This window comes from Mangifera indica, chromosome 16, assembly GCF_011075055.1.
Source record: "Mangifera indica cultivar Alphonso chromosome 16, CATAS_Mindica_2.1, whole genome shotgun sequence".
NCBI classification, from domain to species: domain Eukaryota; kingdom Viridiplantae; phylum Streptophyta; class Magnoliopsida; order Sapindales; family Anacardiaceae; genus Mangifera; species Mangifera indica.
Window position 1 is genome coordinate 9,789,629 of NC_058152.1, and position 21,292 is coordinate 9,810,920.

General features: G+C 35.0%; 1 protein-coding gene across 1 annotated transcript; it reads left to right on the forward strand.

The window, feature by feature from the left end:
* The first annotated feature begins 7,196 nt into the window (after positions 1-7,196).
* Positions 7,197-9,681, forward strand: LOC123198920 (G-type lectin S-receptor-like serine/threonine-protein kinase LECRK3). Its single transcript, XM_044613727.1, has one exon. The coding sequence runs from the start codon at positions 7,197-7,199 to the stop codon at positions 9,549-9,551; it is 2,355 nt and encodes a 784-aa protein (XP_044469662.1). The 3' UTR covers positions 9,552-9,681.
* Positions 9,682-21,292: the final 11,611 nt, after the last annotated feature.

The window sequence follows — 21,292 nt, forward strand, 5'->3', positions numbered from 1 at the left end:
TATACCAAACCATGTATGAACTTTGGCGAATCCATATGAAAAGGTAAAACTCATAAAGCGTAAATGAGTCTTCAAGAAGAAGAACGACATAGATGGTAATGTGCATACCTATAAAGCACGGTTGAATGCTAAAAAATTCAAACAAAAGCATGCCCTTAATTATGATAGAACCTTCTCACCCACTATAATACTAAAGTCCATTTTAAATTCCCTTATGATTGTTGCATATGAATTATAAAGTTTAATAGATGGAGATCGATGCATTCTGGACTAGGAGTGGTACCTTCTGCAAGAATGTTGCTATCCCGTAGAGGTGACTCAGGTGCTAACAAGCTAGAAATATGAGTGATTATGTGTTCTTGTACGAATGTAATAAGGAAAGAAAGATGTATGTAATAGATAAAATGATAATGAATTAACACTACTTTTATTTAATTATGATGTGCAGATTACATTGCTTATTTAATTGAATTAGAAAGACCAAATTCAATACATTGGATTATCGAGAACAGTAACCAATACCTTTAGGCCTAAGCCCTCAAACCCCAATTAATTGTGTTTCTTGTCATGCTCTCCTTCACTGCTTTATTTTCTTTTTATAGCCAAGTAGCCTTACAGATATGCATTAACTATTTTTTTCTAATTTATCTTGATGAGCCTTATCTATTTCTTTGTTTTATCTTCATCAGTTTTCTTTGCTTTATCTTGATGATGGTTATCCTGGATAATTGTTATCTCAGCTATTGGAGAGGAATTTCCTTTCCTGCCCTTTCTATGATAAGTCTTGATAATTGGAGGTCTATCAATACTCCCCCTCCCCCAAGGAGTTTCACCTTGTCCTCAAGGTGAAAGGAAGGGAAAGAAGTAGCGATGGTGGCATAAGGCTCCCATGAACTCTTACCTAACAGAAGACTAAGCCAACAAATGAGGACTTCCAAAGTATTAGAGGAGTCACCACGAACTGCTAACACCTCGTGGGGATGAACATTCAATTCCATGTCTTTAGTTAGGCATGATGACAACAGTTGACATGGGTTATAGGCCCTAATGACCTTTTTTAGTTGAGACACATGAAAGACAAGATGAATTTTGGTTAAGGTGGAAGGGCTAACTTGTACGCAACCGAACCAATCTTTTCCAAGATATGATAAAGCCTATAATAACATGGGCTGAGTTTCTCGTTAGGTCGCTAGGTTAGAGATCGAAGGTGGTAAGGCTGCAGCTTGAGAAAAACCCAATCACCTGGTTGATATTGAACTTCTTGCCAGGAGGAATCAACATATTTCTTTATGCGGTTTTGAGCCTTGGTTAAATTTTCTTTGGGTTCATCCAGAATCAGATTCTTTTCTTTCATTTAGGCTTGCACATTTTCCATAAGAGAGTTATCATTGCCGAATTGAAGAAGCGTGGGTAGATTGCGGCTATATAATGTTTTGAATGGTGTCATCCTTATGAAGCTATGCTAGGTGGTGTTGTACTAAAATTCTGTCCAAGCGAGCCATTTCACCCATTGAGATGACTTGGAAGTGGAGAAACAACTGAGGTATGTTTTGAGGCTTTGGTTGATCACCTTAGTTTGTTCATCAGTCTACAGGTGGTAGGCATAGCTGTATTTTAGTAAGGTACCTACAAGACGAAAAAGTTCAATCCAAAAAGTACTCAAAAATATTTTATCTCGATCAGACACAATGGTGTGAGGGTAGCCATAAAATCAAATAATTTCATGGAACAAAGAGTGCAGCAACTTGACATGTGGTGTATGGATGCTTGAAGGGTAAAAAGTGATTGTATTTTATAAGACGATCAACTACAACCATAATGGTGTCATAATCGTTAGATTTAGGTAATTCACCAATAAAATCCATAGTGATGTCTTCCCAGACTTAAGTAGGGATAAGAAGAGGTTGTAAAAGTCCTACTAGTTTCAAAGCCTCATATTTATTGCATTGACAAGTTTCACAGGAGGTGACATAGTTTCTCATATTAGACTCTTGTCCATCTCAATATAAGATGTTGGAGACCCTTTTAAAGGTTCAGAAGAAATCTGAGTGACCGCCACCTGGTGAGGAGTGTATTTCTTAGAGAAATTGGGGAATATGTTGAAAGTGACATGATATGACCAGACGACCTTGTAGAGTAATACTTCTTTTCTTACTTGGTAACCTGGGTGGGACATAGGGTTTTGTATAAGATCCTGTACTATTTGGTGTAAGCGTGGGTCATTGGCAATTTCCTCCATCACCTTATCTGTATAATTGGCTTGTATTGGAGAAAGGGTTGAAATCTCCCCTTGTCTTGATAAAGCGTTGGCAGCTTGATTATCTCGCCTCAGTTTATATTGTATCTCAAAATCATATCCTAATAATTTCATCACCCATTGTTGTTGATCGTCACCTAACACACTTTATTTCATGAGGATTTAAGACTGCGTTGGTCCGTTCGAATGATAAAATGTCTACCCAAAAGATAATGTCTCCATTTCTGGACAGCAAAGACTATGTCCATTAGTTCTCTTTCATAGACAGATTTTAACCTGTTACATGGTAAGAGTTCTCGACTGAGGAAGGCTATAGGTCTCCTTTCTTGCATAAATACCGTGCCTACTCGAACACTTGAAGCATCTGTTTCAATAACAAAAGGTTTAGTGAAATTAGGCATAGCTAATACGAGTACTATTGTCATGGCTATTTTGAGTTTGTCGAAGGAATCTTGAGCTAATTTGTCCCAAGCAAAGTTGTCTTTTTTGAGTAATCTAGTTAAAGGTTCGACAATCTTTCCATATCCTTTCATGAATCTTCAGTAGTACCCTGTGAGTCCCAAAAATCCATGTAATCCCTTGACACCTTTGATGGATTTGCTGCTACTTCTTCAACAGAAATGATATGCCTTAGATATTCAATTTGTGCACACCCAAAAAAACATTTCTTTTTGTTAACTATCAACTCATGTTGTTTTAATATTTGAAAAGTTGTATAGAGGTAGGTCAAATGAGTCTTCCTGCCAAGGCTATAGATAAGGATGTCATCAAAGAAAACCAAAATAAATCTTCATAAGTGAGGACAAAAGATGTTATTCATCAAAGCTTGAAAGGTAACTGGTGCATTAGACAAGCCGAATGGCATAACCAGCAATTTGTAGTGCCCATTATGAGTTCTGAAAGTTGTTTTCTCAATATCATTCTTAACTACCCTAATTTGGTGATATCTAGATTTCAAATCCAATTTGGAAAAGATGGTAGCTCCCCTTAGTTCATCTAAGAATTTATCAATGGTAGGGATTGGAAACTTGTCTAGAACAGTAATGTTGTTAAGGGCCCTACAGTAAACACAGAAGCACCATCCTCTATCCTTTTTCTTGACCAACAAAATTGGATTGGAATACGGACTGGTACTTGGTCTAATGATCCCAGAATCTAACATTTCTTTATCTATTTTTTCCATCTTGGTCTTCTGGCAATGACGGTAATGATATAAACGAATGTTTGGTGGTAGTGCTTCTTCAATCAATGTGATGACATGGTCGCTGGTGCGTTGGGATGGCAAACTGTTGGAAGCTTCAAATATTTGATGGAATTCTTGTAGAAGGTTGAGGATGTCTTTAGGTAGGTCAATTAAAGTGTGCTTTTCTTCTCCAGTTTTGGACCATTCAACCCAATGGCCAATTCCCTCATCTTAAACTGTTTTGAGGAGAGTTTTTAAAGAAGTTCCCAACCTGGTAAGTGTAGGGTCCCCTTATAGTTCTAACCACTTGCTGTTTTGTCTGAACTTGAGAGTTAATAATTTCCAATTGGTTTTCACATCCCCTAGCTTAGAGAGCCATTCTATTCCTAAGATAACATCAATATTCCCAAGTTTAATAGGTAGGAAATCTTGGATGACTTCGATCCCTTGCATTTTTAGTTTTATATTTTTACAGTTACCGGTCCCCTTCAATTGATAGCCATCCCCCACTGTAACCCCAAAATTTTTTGTAGCCATTATAGGTAGATTAATTTTTCGAGCCAATGACTCTGAAATGAAATTATGACTGGCCTCACTGTCAATAAGAATGCACACACCATGGCCTAAAATTTCTCCAGCAATTTTGAATGTTCGATAGGGGTTGATTTCGGCTACCAAATGGGCTACGAGTTCAATGGTTTCCTCAAAAATGTTTGTCGTCTCCTTTTCCCTTGCTACTACTTCTACTACTGTCATTTCGCCTGAGTCTGGCATTACTCTGCCCTCTCTTGCATCACCGATGAGTAGTACCTAGAGTGTTTTTTGTCAACATCGATGATTGGGGCCGAATGGCTCATCACAACGATAACACAACCTTTCATGTACTTTTCTTGTTGTTTGAAACTTTGATCAGTGGTTGTCTGAACGAATTGGCGACAGAGCTACTACGGTTTGTTAGAACCCAATTATTCGATTGGTTGAAGGAGGATACAGGTCAGGGTTATCGGATTGGGTCGGGTGGTTGTAGCAGCCTGCGTTGATGGACTTCTAGTATGCAAAGGCTGGGTGGAGTTATTGGATTGGGCTGTGGAAGGCTGCTGCTGGAATGGCCTTAGGTTAGGCCTGTTAGTCATCTAGTGTTGAGATGAACTAAAGACACTTGGGCTGTGCTTTACAGGTCGTTTATGCAGCACCTGAACCAATAAGACATTTTGATCTTCAACACGTTGAGCTGCACCCATAGCTTAGCGCAGATTTGCTGGTGCTATGACCCTGATCTCAGCTTGGATTTCATCCTTCATCCATTTACAAATACCCCTTTTAGTGCGCCGTCCGACATATCTAATAGAGAGGCCAAGAGTTTTTCAAAATAATAACGGTAGTCAGCAACCGTTCCCCATTGTCTTAGAGAGAGGAGTTCCTCATATGTTGTGCCATCTTGGGTTGCCCGAAATCTTTCGATCAGTGCTTCTTTAAATTCTTCCTAACTGCCAAATGTTCCTCAGGCCTCCTCCCATTGAATCCATGTTAGTGTCACTCCTTCCATACACACACTAACCGCCTGAACCTTGTCTTCCTCTCTGACGCGATTGACTGAGAAATATTTTTTAACCTTGAAAATCCAGCCTATGGATCATCTCCTCCGAACATGGGTATTTCTATGCGCCTTGGGTAGATCTCTCCTCCCCCTATTCCTCTGTTGCTAACAGCTTCTCCTGCTTCCAGGTGGGTTACTTTTGGCTCCTTATGGTTATTTTCTCTATGTTCCTCTTCTGCACTTTTACTGCTTCCCAATACTTCAATGTTTTCTTGAACTTGTGAGTGGTCAGTGATTGATTTGCCTTTGAGTTCTTTTTGGCAAACCACAGCTGTGATATCTTTGATTTCTGACAATTCCTTCCTCATTGAACGAACTTCTCTTAACTCCGTTTAAATCCCTTTCAATTCTTCTTTGAGTATTCCGACCTCTAATTCCAGGTCATTAAATCTTTTAGTTGTCGTTTTTTCGAATTGTTCTACCTTGGATTCCATGCTTGTGCTGACCATGCCCTGACTTCTCCCTCGCTCGGACACCACTTGTGATGCATTCCTGGACTGGGAGTGGTGCCTCCTGCAGGAATGTTGCTGTCCCCTGGAGCTGACTCAAGTGCCAACAAGCTGGAAATAGGAGTGATTATGTGTTCTTGCGTGAATGTAATAAGGAAAGAAAGTTGTATGTAAAAGACAAAATGATAATGAATAAACAACGCTACTTTTATTTTATTATGACGTGCAGATTACACTGCTTATTTAATTGAATCAGAAATACCAGATTCAATACATTGGACTGCTGAGAACAGTAACCAACGGCCCTAGGCCTAAGCCCCCAAACCCCAATTAATTGTGTTTCTCGTCATGCTCTCCTTCACTGCCTTCTTTTCCTTTTATAGCCAAGCAGCCTTGCAGATGTGCATTAACTATTTTTTTCTTATTTATCTTGATGAGCCTTATCTGGTTTCTTTGCTTTATCTTCATCAGGTTTCTTTGCTTTATCTTGATAATGTTTATCCTGGGTCATTGCTATCTCAGCTACTGGAGAGGAATTTCCTTTCCTGCCCTTCCTGTGATAGGTCTTGTTAATTGGACGCCTATCAGAGATCAAGACCGTTTTCCAAAAATAAAACCTTGTAGAGGATGTGTTTTATACACAACCCGAATGGTTTCATTCTCAATTAGTAAGTTGGTAAGCTATGTAACTTGCAAAAATCCATTTATAAATTTAAATAAGTTTTGAAAAGCTTAAACATTCGTATTGATAGATTCGTTAAAAAGTTTGACTTCATATCAACAAATGCTAGCAAAAGGTTCGCGAGGGTAATAACCAATAGTTCGGATTTTAAAAACAATGCTAAAATTATAAAAATGACTCCTTATAAACGTATGAACAAAATCTAATTAAAACATGTTAGCACACCAGCAAAGTTTAGTAATAGAACTGTCTGCTGTAATTATCTCTCTTTCTTTCAATGAAAAAGTAAAAATATTGGGCAACCCAAGTTTCAATCCCGTGTTTGTAGGGTGAGGGATATCAGCTTTTCTGGAAGCCGTGTAATTAGAGAAAAATAAAAAGACTTAGAAATGGTATGTTAGTGGCATAGTAATTTGCGGGAAGTAGCTTTTGACAATGAGCATCTCTAGCTGCATTATTCTTCCAATTACTGCATGATCAATTTTCAAATTCAAATAAGAGAGACAGTTCTACAAAGGTTAAGAAAATTGATCACTTCACAGACTTTTGAGCACAATATTATAATTCAAATTCAAAAATGTATTTTAATAAAATTATATACATCTAATTTCAATATCCAATTTGATACTTAAATGATACGTCTTTATAAGATTGAGTGATTTTGAATTAAAATAAAAGTCATTCATATAATAAAATATATTTTAGTATCTAATTAAATGTTCAAAACTAGGTGCAAATAATATTGCTCATTTGTTATACTTGAAATTTAGAATAATCTTTGTTTTTCAAAGCTGATATGAAAATTGGAAAAAATGTGAAAAGAACTAGAAAAGGAGAAGAAGAAGAGAAGTCAGCATGCCACTAATTGGTATAATACTGAATGGTAATGGTCCTAATGGATGACTACTTGACTTAGGAGACTTTTGATTAATTTTCATAGGTCTTAGAAATATGCATTCCAGGATCCTGTTTATTATTTAGCCCCAAATCGATTCACTACAATCAAAATTCATTTTTTTTACTTTAGAATGCAGAGATTTCAATTTCTTTCAATCCATTCTATCTTCTTGTTCTTCTTATTTGCATCTTCTTGTGTTACGGCTCAACAAAGACAGTCTAATATAAGCCTGGGATCTTCTCTAAGACCAACCACAAACTCCTCATGGCTGTCAAGTTCTAAACTCTATGCCTTCGGATTTTACCCACGAGGCAATGGCTATGCTTTTGGAATTTTCCTTGCCGGAATTCCTGAGAAAACTGTAGTGTGGACAGTGTACCGCGATGATCCACCAATCCCCAGCAACGCTACCTTGCTGTTGAATACTGAAGGCAGGCTTGTCTTGCAATCAGCACAAAGCCAAGTTACTGATATTGCTAATCAGATTACTGGGTCTGCCTCTTCTGCTTCCATGCTCGACTCTGGAAACTTTGTGCTTTACAACTCTAGTGGGGAAATAATCTGGCAAAGTTTTGATTACCCAACTGACACTATTTTGCCAACTCAACGTCTTTTGACAGGATATGAGTTGTTTTCAAGTGTTTCAGAAACAAATCCTTCCACAGGGAAATTCCGGCTTAAGATACACAGAGATGGGAACCTTATTCAGTACCCAACGCATACTGAAGACGCACCTGCATATGCCTATTGGTCGACTGGTACAGGGGGCCGAGGTGATCATGTGACGCTAAACCTTGATGTTAGTGGCCATCTTTACCTGCTTAACGCCAGTGGCTTCAATATATGGAGTATTACAGAAGGGTATCCAACAGGGGGAATACTTTATTTGATGAGAGTTGATTGGGATGGGATATTAAGATTATATTCACACAATTTGAGACCAAATGGTACATGGTCTGCTCTGTGGGAATCTTCGAAAAACAAGTGTGATCCTAAGGGTCAGTGTGGCATTAACAGCTTTTGTTTTACAAATGATAAAAAAACCGACTGTAGCTGTCTTCCAGGATTTGCCTCTGTAAACCAAGGCAATTGGACATCCGGGTGTGAAAGAGATTTCATTCTAGAAAGTTGCAGCAATGGGCATGGACCTGTCAAAGTCAAGATTGAACAATTGGAGGATACTCTCTGGGAAGATGGCTCATACTTAGATCTGTCAGAAACAACCAAAGAAGACTGTCAACAAGCATGTTTGGAGGACTGCAATTGCGAAGCTGCACTCTTCAAGAGCAATGATCGCAAGTGCAGAATGCAAAAGCTTCCTTTGAGATTTGGGAAAAGAGATATGGGTAATGGATCAAAAAATTTTGCTTTCATCAAGGTGGGAATTGCATCCTCTGATGTAAACAATGAGCCTAGAAAGGAGAAGAAATGCCTCAGAACCGGTTTGATAATTACATTAAGTTGTGTATTTGGTGCTTCTATACTTGTTTTTGCAGCTTGCTTGATTTTCATTCACGGATACCAAGTCTGGTCAAACAGAATAATTGCTGGAAACGGTAATTTCAGGTTTTGTGAGGACATCGCACCGGTATCTTTTACTTTTGCAGAAATCGAGAAACTAACTGATGGTTTCAAGGAAGAGATTGGCAAAGGATCTTCAAGTATAGTTTATAAGGGGATTATGATGCATTGCAATAAGTTTGTAGCTGTCAAAAAATTAGAGAAGGTGTTAGCAGAAGGGGAAAGGGAATTTCTGACTGAGATAAAGGTAATTGGGAGAACCCATCACAAGAATTTAGTTCGTTTGCTTGGTTATTCCTTTGATGGACCTAACAAGGTGTTAGTGTACGAGTACATGAGCAATGGTTCTCTCGCTGATCTACTTTTCACACCAGAAAAACAGCTTAATTGGATAGAAAGAATGGACATTGCTCGGGATATAGCACGAGGAATTCTTTATTTGCACAGTGAGTGTCGAACGCAAATCATCCATTGTGACATAAAACCTCACAACGTACTCATGGACGAGAATAGGTGCGCAAAAATTGCTGACTTTGGATTGGCGAAGCTATTGAAACCGGATCAAACTAACACTTTTACCGGCATAAGAGGAACAAGAGGATATGTTGCACCAGAATGGTATCGAAATCTAGCCGTGACAGTAAAAACAGATGTTTATAGTTTTGGAGTGGTGTTGTTAGAGATCATATGTTGTCGAAGATGCATGGACCAAAACTTTCCAGACAATCAAATTGTTCTCCAAGATTGGGTTTGCCAGTGTTTTGATGCTGGTGATTTGAGGCAACTGGTAAGAAATGAAGAGGTTGATCTAAAACAATTGAAGAGGATGATCAAAGTTGCACTTTGGTGTATTCTTGATGAGCCATCAGTACGTCCTTCAATGAAGAAAGTTTTACTAATGCTTGAAGGAAGTGTTGAGATTCCAATTCCTCCAAGCTCTACCTCTTTTGTTACTTCTATCTGAGTCCTGCAAAAGAGAATGAAGCTCAACCGATTTTCCATTTCTTTTATTTCTTTCAAATGTATCTATGTAATTTAGAGAGTGGATTTATGTTCTACTTCCTCTCATTTAATAATAACCATTCTCTTGTGAATCTAAAAATCATAATTTAGAATAAGGTAACTCTTATTGCAGATAGAGTAGCTAATATTAGTTTACCCAAAAAAAAAAAAAAAGAGTAGCTAATATTAATCTTGAATGTAATCCTTCAACTTGTGGGATTGTTTATGCCAACGAGGGACTCCCGGTCTACTGACCAATCCCACAATCATGACACCCAATAAATTGAGTTTAATTTTGATATATCATTAACAAGTTTCGAACTCATGCTTTCTTTATTGTTTGGGTGCCCTAACTTTTGTCAACTACCTTTGGGGGTTACAATAAAACTACATACACATATTTTTGAATATATAAATAAGTACAAAAATGATATGTTATTATGTGATTTGATAATTTTAAATTAAAAATAAAATAACATACAATCATATTATATTACATTATCCGTATGCCCATTTTGTATATTTAAAATATTTACGTTTAACATTGATAAGGGGTTATCACTTGATTAATTCAAATTTATGTAGGAATAGTTAGTTTTGGATTGTTAAACCGTTTTTCTTTTAACACAAAGTGAAAATCCTGAAAGCTCCACTCCATTTTTATAATGCTTTAAAAACCAAAATATTTTCCAAAGAGACTGAAGCCACCCCGATAATCTACTTAAATATAACCATGGAATGCCAGTAAGGTTTGTTGCTAGAAGGCACAAAAATCTTTGACTGTTCTTCACTGCTTATACATACCACTTGGAAAATGCAATTGCCACATTCGTAGAATACTATGTTCCCACTAGTACTAAATTAGTTTATTACTCCAGTTCTCAGGATTGTAACAAAAACGAAAACACTACAAAAATGGTTGCCATCTTATTTTCTGTTATGCTAATACAAGTCTGGGGGCTTTGTTATCACCTGCGGAAACTCCTCATGGCTGTCGTCTTCTGGTTTATATGGTTTTGGATTCTATAAACAGGGAATGGTTTTACAGTGGGAATCTTTATTGCCAGAATAGATAGGAAAATTGTTGTTTGGACAGCGAATTATGACAACCGTACAGTTCCCGCTGATGTTACATTGATTCCTAAATGTGCTGGTAGATTCATTCAACAATCACTAGAAGGTCAGGAGACATCCATTGTGTGAATTTCTGAACCTTTTGCAAAAGCACCGATGCTTGATTCAGGGAATTTTATTTTCTATAATTCTGATAAGGTCATATGGCAGAATTTTGTACACCCTACCAATACACTGTTCACATTTCAACATCTCCTAGCAGGGAAACAGATGGTTTCAAGAGTCTCTGAAAGTCTTATCCATTTTCAAGATATTGTCTATTTTGATCATATAATAAATCATGGTTTTTCTTTTGGATTTTACAATCTAAAACATGTTTTAATAGTTTAAAGAACTAACAAATTATTTAATCAATCTTATTTTAATATCCTTTAGTGATGTGAGATGAACAAATAAACAAAATATTTCTACTATACTTTGGTGATCTGAGATTTTTGAAGTTATATTTCCACCAAAACCTGACCAGAACAAGATTTGAGTTCATGATATTTTAGCTTAGATTTGTCAATAAAAACATCAAGAAGGAGTGTTAAATTATGATCCTTCAACTAATAATATAAAATTAATATGTTAAGGAAATTGTGTTGTTTTAACATTTTGGTAAGAATAATTATATTGAATTTGCATGCTTTTACTAAGGCCAAAAGGCTTCTTTTCATTTCAAAGTTAACTCATTTTCAAACACACACATGTTGAGTATAAAAAATTCAAATATTTATCTATACATTCTTAACTTAACTAAAATCGTTAGTTAAAAAAAATAAAACAATATTTTATCATTAAAATTTTAAATTCTAAAAATTTAAATTTTTTTTCCTTTGGATGGCTGATAAAGTTTGAGTTTTCAGTTCAAGTTCAAATGTTAAGGGAAAATACATATCAATTTTAGTTAATATTGTTTGCCATTGCATTTTTTCCACAGATAATCCAAGATTCCAAGAAGACTTGACTTTATCTTCACAATTGTGAGGTTGTGCTATTTCCTCATTTCACAGGCCATAATTCAACACATCACTTCCCTTTTCATAGTTTCAATTATCAATTTTTCGTTTTTATCTTTTTATCTTGTCTTTTCAACAATGAAGCTTAATTGACAATATTGTTTATTTCTGTAAGTGATATTATTTATTTTTTATAATATTATTTATTTTTTTATGATATTATTTATTTCACTAATGATACTATTTATCTAATTAATAATATTATTTATGTCGTTAATATTATTCTCACCAATAATCTTAAGATGACATCTCTCATTTTCTTAGTTGTTAAATGCTCATTTTCCTGTAATACCGGATGAATTAATTGAGTTTGGGCTTGGAGAATGGGATAATTGTCATTTAGGTTGGTTTGGTAGACGGTCGGTTGATCTTTAGAATGACCTAATTGAGTTTTAGGTCGGGTCTTGGGTTTGGGTTATTACTATGGGTGGTTGATTGAGTGTTGAGGTTTGGGTTTTTTAGTGTGAAGGTTTTTGGGGTTGTGATAGGTGGTGCTTAAGTTTAAAGGGAAAAAAATGTTTGGGTTGATATGGTTGGAAATTGGGTATGCAAAATGGGTTGTGATTTGTCTAGTGAAGTGATTAAAATAAAATGGAGGTTAGGTTGGGTTTTGAGTAAGAAATAGGTTGTCTTGGTATTAGGTTCGGGTTTGGGGCTTTGTAATAAGAGGGGTGCATTTAAATGGGTTGACATGTAAAAATGAGTTGGGTTTGATTGGATTTAAAAGATTGGGTTAAGACAAACCCGATTTAGACTAGATCGGATATCTTGACTAGGTAAGGTTTCATTGATATCTTTTCTATCTTTTTTCTCTTCCTCCACCATTAGTTTCTCCCCCGTTTCTTCTACTATTTCTGCATACACCTTACTTTCATCTTCTTAACTCATTTCTTCCATCTTCTTTTTTCCATTTTCATCTCCACTCACTTTATTCGGTTCCATTCCCAACTATTTTAACTCCGCCACCACAAAACTCAAGCCATTTGACAAAGGAATAGATTCTAGCAACTAGATCTCATCAAATTCAACTACATTTTTGTTGGAATCGATTTTTATTATCGCATAACCTGTCGACTCCTTTTTTGTGGCATCATTTGTGATTTAATCTTCACCAAATGTTCCTACAATTTATTTGCATAAAGAAACCTTAATAGGAAAATTGAAATTTTTATCTCTTTTTTTAACCGTATATACATATATGTCACTCATCTCAAAGCCTAAATAAAAATATAACAATATTATTTCATTTTTACAAAATATCCCCATTAATGTAACTCATATATGTAGAAAGAAAGAATATCATATCCCTCTTTTTCCTCAGCCTTCCAATGAGGAAAAAATTTCTACAGTATGGAAAAAAACACTTCTTCAACAGAGAAAACATGTCATTGAACAATAAAACCCATAAGAAAACTATTATAAAGGATTCAAATTGGACAGAAGGGAGGGAAAGACGAAAATTGTTAAATTTATTTAGAGAATTAGCATTTATTGCGAGGATTTCACAGCAGAATCATCTACATTCAGGTCAATCTTGATTTAAGCTCATATGTTATGTGTTTTCTTTATGAACAATTGAAAATTAAATAATGTATGGTATATTCATGTTCATGACTTCATGTGAAATTTAATTTTATTGTGATTTCATATTGTTAGATTGTTTAATGTTGTTATTTCTTGTTGTTTTTATTGTTTTATAAAATACAAAAATTCAAGTATGAAAAATTTCCAAACAAAGAATGGGTTGGCGACGCTAACCCCCGAATTTATTTTTTTCTATTTTCTTCCATTCTATTCAATTTCATGTTGTTTAATGTTGTTATTTCATGTTGTTTTTATTATTTAAAGTTGTTATAATATTGTACTGATGGTTATAAAATACAAAAATTCAAGTCTAAAAAATTTTCAAAAAAATAATAGGTTAGTAATGCCAACCCCTGAATTTATTTTTTTCTGTTTTCTTCCATTCTACTCAGTTCCTTTATTCCATTCTTCAGAGCATTAGTTGTTTGTGTGAGCTAACTGTGATTCTCTTCATTTCAAAGTTGCTATTCTTTACCGAAGTTACTGTTCACCAACAGTTACTATCTACAATACATCAATTTTGCCTAAACACAGATGTTTTTATGTTTTTAGATTTATTTGTAGTCAAGATGGAAAAAGCTACAAGTAAGATTTGCTAGAGAGGGTAGTGGATCGAAGGTGATGATAATGTGACAAGATATGTTGGTGGGAATGAGAGAGGGATGTGTATTGATACAAGTATTGATTTTGAAAGATTCATTGCAAGAATAAGTTATTGTCTAAGAATCAATCGAATTTAGTCAAATGTGCACGTATTTACCCTAAGTGATGTGGTTCCAATAGAGTTTGTAGATGATGGTAATATGAAGTTTTTGATGGTTATAGTAAAAAGTTTACAAGGATCAACAAAACTCTATGTTATCAAGAGTCCAATTGATGGAAAGGACAATCAACAAGTTGAAGATGTTCATAAGAAAGAAAGAGAAAATCATTCGATAGATGAGTGGACATATTTGTAAAGTTTCTAAGAGATTGGTGGGAACTATGGTGTTGATGATGATATTGATGACGACGTGGATAAGGATTATGAAGTAGAGGGTAATAAAGATGATAATGATGATGAATTCTCGAGGTTTGATGAGGATATGTACGTGTTCTAAGCCAAGACATCGATAGAAGTCAAAGTCATGCTTGTAATGAAAGGGTTAAATATAGCATGAGATGTCATGGCTCTATGAATATTAGAGCATATCCAAGTTACATCCATAATTCAAATCTATTTTAATGGGTTCTTGAGCTTACTATTGATGTTGAGAATGCAAGTGTTAGTAATCAGGCATCATGAAAGGACAACCATTTGCAAGTGATGGGTTTTTATAATTCGAAGGCAAAATTGAAAGCATTATTTTAAACATATGCCTTAGAGACAGGAATTCAATGGAAGGTTGGTCACTTTGATAATATATGGTATGAGCTTAAGTGCATATATCCACAATGTAAATGGTGGGCACGAGCAACGAGAGAGCAAGATAGAGACTATTGGGTTTTACAACGTATAGACAAGGCACACACTTGTCCGCGGGATCAAATGTTGTTGCACCATAGATAAGTTATGCAAAGTCTTTGGGGAACATACTTAAGTTAATGTTTATGGTTAATCACATTTATCGATCGAAGGAAATTATTTCAGACATAACAGATAGGTACAGAATTGACATACCCTACACGCAAGCATGACATGCCAAAACATATGTAATAAATGCATTAAGAGGATCTCCAGAAGAGTCTTTCAGTCTATTGTGTGAGTGTTGTCATAATTTGGAGCTTAAAAACTTAGGAACCGTGACACGTATTGATATCGACCCAAAAAATAGGTTCAAGTTTTTCTTCATGTGTATACATTGTTCAATAAAAGAGTTTCAACAATTTTGTCGCCCAATGATATGCATTGATGTTTCACACTTAAAAAGAAAGTATATTAAGTCTCTTTTCATTGTTGTTGCGAAGGATGGTAATAATCAAATTTACCTACTCGTATTTAGTATTGGGCATAATGAGGGAATAGATACATAAATGCCCTTTTTGACATACCTTCACATGTGCATTGGTAATTTGTCAAATTTGGCCATTATTTTTTATCACCATCATTTAATAATTATGTCGGTCGGGAACGTAATACCTCATGCACATCATGAGTTTTGTAATTACCATATAAATGTTAACATACATTAACAGTTCAAATAAACTAAATATATTGAAGAATTATTTTAGAAAGTTGTTAAGACATATCACCTCAAGGACTTTGAAGCTGTTATGAGTAGAATTGCCCAAGTAAGTCCCACTGCAGTCGCCTATTTGACCAATATTGAGTCTGAAAGATAGGTGTGTGCCCAATTTAGAGGGTAACAGTACAACATTATAACGACCAATATTATTGAGTTTCTTAGGAACACAATGCAATATTGGTTTTTCAATAGACAAAACATGGTTAGTACATATAACTACAATTATAACGGTGTTTTTTTTTTTTCATTGCATTTATTAGTTGTTTTTACAAGTGACAGATCTCACCCGTTAACACCACAAGCTGAGAACAAGCTTGCTCAATATGTTTTCAAATTTGCCAATATTGTTGTTAAGCTAATCAATATGTATGTATATGAAGTCCATGATCCATGACAACAAGTGTTCATTGTGAATCTTTTCTATCAAACTTGTGATTATGGGAAATTTCAACTTTCCTAGATTCCATATGTACACACCACAACTATTGCAAGGTATAATAACCTCTCGGATTGTATAGGTTGGGTCAGTACATATTACTCAATTGAATATTTGCGAGGGATATATGGAGAAGATATTAATCCACTAAAGGATCAATCAATTTGGGCACCATCAAATATGTCTACAATTTATCCTCCTATGATAGAACAACGATGGTTCGATCGTTTTTTCAATCATACAAGAAGACTTTCACAAGGAGAGGAAGTTCGACAACAAAATTATAGTCGATATCATCAACCTGGTCGTACTCACTCAAACTGTCTAAGTCTACTTCCAGTGCCAATGGTTGGCTCGTCACACATATCAAGTAACAAGCGAGGATAATGTTGTCGTACTCACAGTGCAACCTGTATGGCCAAATAGGTAATCATGATTAATTTTATGATCGCGTCTAATATAGTAATTTTAATTATATATATTGCATGTTTAATTTTTCAAATTTATCTATTGGATTTTGTAAAAATTTTAATGTATTAATTTTTTATGTTTAGGATCTTACATGTACACAATGACAATAGATTGAAATAGCAAAATGAAATTACCACGACATTTATTTATTAATGTTCATTTTATGTGTATATTTGATTTTGTATTATATTGCACCACGTATTTTGTATTAATATGTTTTATTAATTTGTTTCATTTCATTAATAAACATTAAGAAATCCTCTAAAAGAAATTATAATTAATAAATGCAAATATATCACTAAAATAATAATAAAATACATCATTGAAACAATAATAAAATGAAGGCCAAAGGACTATTTTCCACCCAAGGTATGCTTTTTTGTCAAATTCCCCCCGTTAATTTTGAAAATCTAATTTATTTACCCATAAACTATTAAAAAAACGGTTTTAAGAGTAAAATCGTTATTTTATCTGTAATATTAAAAATAAACTTAAATTTTATTTTATTTTTCCCCCCAAACCCTGAAACTAACAATTTTCCCCTAACTCAAGTTTTCTAATACATCATTTTCCCCTCTAGGGTTTCCAAACTTTTAGATTAAATTTTTCGGCAACGATTAACGATCTCCAGGTGACATCTCTTCCTTCCTGGCATCTTCTCTTTTCAATCATGTAGTGTCTTCCCCTTTTAGGCTTTGTCGTCGATAAAGACGTCGTCTTCGTCTCTGAACGAAGATGATTTGTCTTCGTCAGAGATAAAGACAAGTTGTCTTCGTCTCGACAAAGAAGCATCATCTTCATCAACAACGATGCCACACAACGTTGAGAGATCTATAACGAAAAGAAAAGGCCATCGGAGAGGGAGAGTAAGTACTTGGAGATCGTTAATCATTGTCAAAGAAATGGGTCTGAAGGTTTGGAAACCCTAAGGGGAAAATGTAGTTTTTGAAAACTTAGGATGGGAAAAATTGTTAATTTTTAAGGTTTGAGGGGAAAATAATATGAGTAACAGACTCAGTTAATTTTAACAGCCCATGTGTAGATAAATAGGATTTTCAAAGTTAACGGAGGTGCAATTGGGAAAAAAGCATACCTTAGGTGGGAAATAGTCCTTTGGCCTAAAATGAAATCTAATTCATATGCATGCCCTTCTATGCCTTAATCGAAATCCTCGAAACCTGCATTTTCAGAATCCAATTGATTTAGTAAGTACGACAAATTAAGTCAGGTTCAGTAACATATAAATAAACCATAAACCTTAAATACTTACTGAAGGCCCTCCCTTGGAATATAGTAGTGGTCACGCGCATTCTTATCCTCCTAGAATGTTTTGATGTGAAATTGAATGAACAATCTCATGCAAGGTATTCCATAAAAATAAGTAAAAAAATGTCACAGTCCTAACTTGCTACATCTTATTTTGGGACATCACGAACACACTTGTATTGTAACTTTGGTGGAGTATTTAGCGGTTAAATTCCCTTTGATGTATAAAAATTACTCTCTTTCATTAGGTGTGTTAGTGTCCTATAGGCATCATCAACTTCTTCACCCTCTTTAAGCTAGTCACTTTCATTCGTTGATATCCAATACACCACACACCCAATGTTAGTTGTCGATGTTAAGGGGAATGAATGTCTACTAACCAATGAAGAGAAATAAGTATAGTTACTAATAATCGTATACTATAAACGACCTTGTTAACACTACTTTATGGCCGAAAGAATTCAATAGATTGTAGACGTGAGGTGCCATTAATTTGATATAGGAAAAATGAGGATCACTACATATTTGCTCCCAACTATTCGAACTCATCATAGCACTGTGGAGAAGTGCTACAAAATGGGTCAAAATAGTCGTCTAGTTATCATCTAGAAAAGATTTACGGAGTATTCCTATAAAAGTTTTGATGTGTTGTATACATAATCAAGTAAGACCATAAGTTGATAGTGATACCCAATATGAATGAATACAAAGGAAAAGTGCATATCATGTTTTCTAACCATTGACCCAGAGTAACAATTTGGGCTCACCAAGGTTTGCTCACATAGGTTATCATTTTTGTTAGTCTCCCAAGAAAGACACGTCGATTATCATTATCTGATGCATTATAATACCACAGTAAAAACTCATTGTAGGCCTTAACCAATCGCGAGTCAATAGGATGGAACTTAAGTATGGGTTGTTTGTTCTTTTTGGCCTTCATTAGATCTGTGAATAGACTGACTAATTGTTTTCCTTTTCATAGCACACGACTGAATGTTGATACTTTTTTTATTGTCATCGACTTCTCAATAGTTGTTGGTTGATCTTGCTTTTCTTGTTAAACATCGTCATCTGATGAGTCATTAACTGAAAAGAAATTTATGGTTATCATTATTTTATAATACAACTAATTGAAATTAAAAAATATATATACTTGATAATAACCTTTACTAATCCTCATACCTAAACATAAGAATCTTCAAGTCTCATCATTTGATTATTTAAAGATGACTGGAGTTTTTACATCTCTCTCTGAAGCATCGATATTTGCTGTTACCGTTGCTCATGTATCTCCCTACAAAACATCAATGCCTATTATTACCATTGCATTTGCATATCCCTATGAAACATTGATATTTGCTATTACCATTGATCTTGTATCTCCTTATGGAATATCGATGCCTATTACTGCCATTACATTTGCATATCCCCACAAAACATTGATGCCTGTGACTACCACTACTCCTTCAACTTCCCACGAAACACCGATACTTGTTACTACCAATGCTCTTACATGTCCCTACGAAGCATTGATGTTTTCCCTTGTATCTCTCCATGAATCATCGCTGCATATTGCTCCCACTCTGTATGCATTATCACAATGTGCTAGTCCAACTGTTGTTGTATCTGAGAGTTAATGCCTCTTCCATGTTCCATTAAAATCTATTGAAAATGGTCATACAAGACACCTTTATACAATTTCCTGTGAACTAAGTGTCTTACAAGCTCGTCCCTCTGGCACTCTCGAGGATGGGAGGCAGGGGAGGTGAACCTACATAGAAAAGATAGACGTACATTAATAGAGGCTTTATGTGACTCTCGGGAGTACGTAGTACGAGAAGATGACACCTATAGAGGAGATACCTATCTAGCATGAGACGTCCCAAGAACAATGGGTCAAGGCATTCATGATGAAGATATTCGTATAAATACGATGGCGACATAAAGAGGGAAATCTTGTACTAATAGGGATGCCATAGGGACATAGGAGACTTATGACCTAGCAAATGAAGACTATGAAAACCCTTTAGAGGTTGTTTGACAGGGAATAAGATGAATCGATTGGGCATCATCATCAGAATCTATAGACTTGTCATCTAATGATGCGAGCAGTATCTATTCTTCTATAAACTTCAGAGCTTGAATGTACCACTTAGAGTTATATTCAGTCTCAGTCGGATGCAATGCAACTATAATCCCTTTCTAAAACATGACGAAAATTTATAAAAATTAATGAAATGATGAAGTGAATAATAAAATGTAAATCAACCAATGAGCAACTTATCGGAGGAGCTTCATAAAGTATCGATATGTCATCCTAGTCGGTAGTACATTTGCCTTCTACTTTAGGATACAGAAGATTTGATCATTTGCTTTTAGACAGACATAAGGTGATAGATTGTGAATCGTCTCATAAATCTAATGCTACACAATGTACAACATTTATGTTTAGTATTTACAATCATTAGGATGAATGTTAACTTTATTCATTATGCGATATTTACCTGGAAAGTAATCGAGTATCTCAAAACATTGTAACTAAGAAATGGGAGCAGACGTGTGTAGGGTGGGCAGTGTTCAACATAATATTGATATTTGTTATAGATAGCCTTCCGCATCGATTTAATTGTTTTATTTCATGTAACCGTCCCCTATGGATACCAACTAAATGCATTTAGATTGCCTACTAAATGTAAAAAATGATAAGATATTCTTGTTCTGTTGTCTGCCCCTAATAATCCCATAAATGCAAAATACAATACCATGAACTTCACTGCATCATTCTCATTGTCTCCCCATATTTGATTGCCAACTGCTTGCTCGATCCTTTCATGCTATAATAACCTTTGAATGTGTGGAAAGTATTCCTCTCTCAGTCGAGGCATCCCCATGCAATCAACATAGTTGGACACGTCAATGTCCTCTTCGAAAATTAGACCACTAACTAGTGCAAACTCCACAGGGCTGAATTGGAACTCAACACTATTTATTCTGAACCATATTTCTCTTTCAAGGTTCCCACGATTAATCATCTAAAGCAACATCAATTGTATAAAAATGGCACTAAACCGTGGCTCTACCAAATCTAAAAAGTGTCCAAAACAAGTTTTCCAAAAAATAGCTCTCTGAGTAAATTTTAGTTTATTCCTAATTATAGTCACGGTGTCCATCTTTGTCTGAAGTGACATGTACACTCGAAATTTGTATGTATCATGGAATCAGTATTCCCCCTTCTAGTAGTTGATTGCAAATGTCTAAAAAATATATTAATTCGTTAATTACATTAATGAAAGATTAATTAAAGACAATCATTTTCAATCAAAGATTAATCAAACATACTAGATTATCATTGTTAAATTAACATGGTTGGCATCAACTAATGTAACATTGGAATAAAAATAAAATAAAATTAGCATTATTAAAATGAATTTTTTCATGAGTAACATTTAAAAAAAAAAAGGTAGGTGACAAGCAAAATTGGAATCAAACCTCGCAAAAAGAAGGTTGGTCAAACAAACTAGAAAGTCATTATTAAATTAATATGATTAACATCAACTAATGTAATATTCGAATAAAAAAATTGAAT

Coding starts and splice junctions, on each gene's coding strand:
- LOC123198920 (XM_044613727.1), top strand. CDS start 7,197: ATGCAGAGATTTCAATTTCTTTCAATCCATTCTATCTTCTTGTTCTTC.